Source organism: Anopheles aquasalis, chromosome 3 (assembly GCF_943734665.1).
Source record: "Anopheles aquasalis chromosome 3, idAnoAquaMG_Q_19, whole genome shotgun sequence".
Taxonomy (NCBI): Eukaryota; Metazoa; Arthropoda; class Insecta; order Diptera; family Culicidae; genus Anopheles; species Anopheles aquasalis.
In genome coordinates this window covers 56,511,049-56,513,548 of record NC_064878.1, presented here as the reverse complement: position 1 = coordinate 56,513,548, position 2,500 = coordinate 56,511,049, and the positions used below count along the sequence as shown (strand labels likewise).

The following is a 2,500-nucleotide window of genomic DNA, read 5'->3' as shown; positions in this document are numbered from 1 at the left end:
TAGAGGCGCTTAGCTACTATGCAGAAGTCCCCCATTAATTGATGTATCAACATTAGTGTCCGTTGTGGATAAATTGGTTTTATTACAGATTGCAAGAACTTATAAGGGTTTTCACAGAAGCAGTTGATTAAATTGACTTCATGTTACCACAATACTGCTAAAAATCTTCTCTTGACATTTTTAAGTCATTTTTTTGCAGCAATTGAGCTCAGAAATTCCAAAGAGAATGCGTCATCCTTTGCTCTATCTGTAGATCAGTTGTCCTTGCGCGTTTTTGTGATCACGTGTCCTTCCGATATGATAGCCAGTATCAACAATGCGGCATCTTCAAAACTGCATCGACCGGCACGAAGATATCTTAAGCTGACATTGTCCCAACCGTGACCATGATCGGCCGATTGCAGCAACTCAGGAAATGTAAAAATCCCACGTTCACGTTCCACTGGTCATTCTTTTCTCCCTTCGATCTGGATATCGTCTGGCAGCATTGCTGTGTTCTGTTCCATTGAACGTCATCCCCTTTGCCACGAGCACAGAACCCTTTTTTTGGCCATGATCATCAGACACTGATACGGGCGAGCGATAAGCAATCGGGGCTTCGATCGGCTGCACAGTACACAGCCTCTGTCTGCCGCGTCTGTGCTGCGGGGCTGGCCAAAAGTTAATTACATTAAAAACTCACAGTTCTCTCTGTCACCGCGTTCGTGTGTTTTATTATTTTATTAGACACTTTCGGCACGAGCGCGGCCATTCGGTGCTGTGACAGTCAACCGGATCGACGACGAAATGCTGCTGATCGACTGCTTCCGCCGGCCCTCGCATGAGCTGCAGTCGCGCAAGAAGCAATCCTCGAAGGAGATCGTCCAGCGATGTCCCTCGATTCGTGATCCGGTGAAGATACTGCTGCTCGGTGCGGGCGAATCGGGCAAAACCACCATCATCAAGCAGATGCGCATTCTGCACGTCCAGAATAGCTACAGCTTTGAGTGAGTATACGATGCTGTGCCACAGGGAATTAGCCATAAAGACTAACATATTTAATCCCCCTAAATTTCAGTGAACGGTTAGAGAAGCTGGCGGATATCTACGAGAACATCCACGAGTCGATCTACGAGCTGGTACGGGAAGCGATCCTTCTCGATCTCGAGTTTGACTCGGCCACCAATCAAAGATGTGCGGAGTACATCCTGAGGCTGGGCCGTCAGCCACCGTGGACACTATCGATAGAGTATGTGCAGTGTGTACGGCTGCTCTGGGCAGATTCGGGCATTAGACGGTGCTACAAGCGCGCCAACGAGTTCCAGCTCATCGATAGTGCCAAGTAGTAAGTAGTATCTGGTGACTCGTGAATTTCCGTTGTACTAATTGTTCGCCTTTCCGTTCAGCTTTCTGGATCGCGTAGAAAAGATCTCAATGCCCGGCTACATTCCCTCGAACGGTGACATACTGAACTGCCGGAAGACGACGACCGGTATCGAGGAGACGCGCTTCAACGTCCGCATGCCGGCGTCGGTCGGTGGAGGTTTCCAGGAGTTTCGAATGTTCGATGTCGGTGGCCAGCGGCACCATCGGAGCAAGTGGATGCAAGCTTTCGAGGGTGTGCACGCCGTCCTGTTTCTCATTTCGTGCGGTGGTTTCGATCAAACGTTACGTGAAGATCCGAAGCAGAACCGACTGGTCGAGGGTTTCGAGCTGTTCCGCGGTGTGTGGCACAATCGGTTTCTGGCCGAAACTGGCGTGATCGTGTTCCTGAACAAGCAGGATGTGCTCGAGCAGAAGCTGGTGGCGGGCAAGTCGATTAGGACGTACTTCCCCGAGTACGACGATTACGTGGCATTCGCCGATAAGGATCAGCTGTACGATGAGCTGGCACGGACGCGATCGTTTATACGCTCGAAGATGGTGGTAAGTGACGTGGCATTGGAGGCCTAAAGCAGGAAAAACAGAATCGCACAACTAATGTTGCTCTCTCCCGCAGGACATTACGAATGAGCCTCCACGAAGAACGTCGCATCTGATCGGACGGAAACGGAGCTGCTATTTCCACTTTACCATCGCCACCGACACGCAGAATGTTCGAACCGTGTTCAACGATGTGCAGAACATTGTTTTAGCGAAAAATCTCTCCAACATCAGTGTACTTTAACAGACGGGCAGACACGTGGCGTAGCGCATAAATCGAACCGATGAACCGATGTCGACTGCCAGTTCTGCTTCCTTCCGTTGCTCCGTTTTGTGTTTTTAGTGCAAATCTCAGAAATAACTCCGCCAAATGAGCCACAAACCAGACGAGGTAATAAATTTATTGCAAAGCAATTCTGTAACTGTTGCTCGGGTACTTAACGATAGCGTAGGAAAATAATTATCAAGATGAGGAAGATAACAAATATAAATTATTTATTGCACACAACGGGGTTTCCAGAATTTACATGACTTTAAATTGTACTTTAATAGCGTGCGGACACCTGGAATATTCTGTAGGGCATGACCAAGTGGCGCT

The 2,500-nt window shown here is 48.8% G+C and overlaps 1 protein-coding gene across 1 annotated transcript in view; it reads left to right on the top strand.

Moving 5' to 3' along the window:
• LOC126578356 (guanine nucleotide-binding protein G(f) subunit alpha) overlaps nucleotides 1-2,410 on the top strand; it is a 4,075-nt gene extending 1,665 nt beyond the window's left edge. The window contains exons 2-5 of the mRNA XM_050240834.1: nucleotides 727-986; nucleotides 1,058-1,324; nucleotides 1,386-1,905; nucleotides 1,979-2,410. Coding sequence (XP_050096791.1) covers nucleotides 787-986; nucleotides 1,058-1,324; nucleotides 1,386-1,905; nucleotides 1,979-2,146 — 1,155 coding nt within the window. The 5' untranslated portion in view covers nucleotides 727-786 and the 3' untranslated portion in view covers nucleotides 2,147-2,410. The remainder of the gene's footprint in view (nucleotides 1-726; nucleotides 987-1,057; nucleotides 1,325-1,385; nucleotides 1,906-1,978) is intronic.
• The last annotated feature ends 90 nt before the right edge of the window (nucleotides 2,411-2,500 follow it).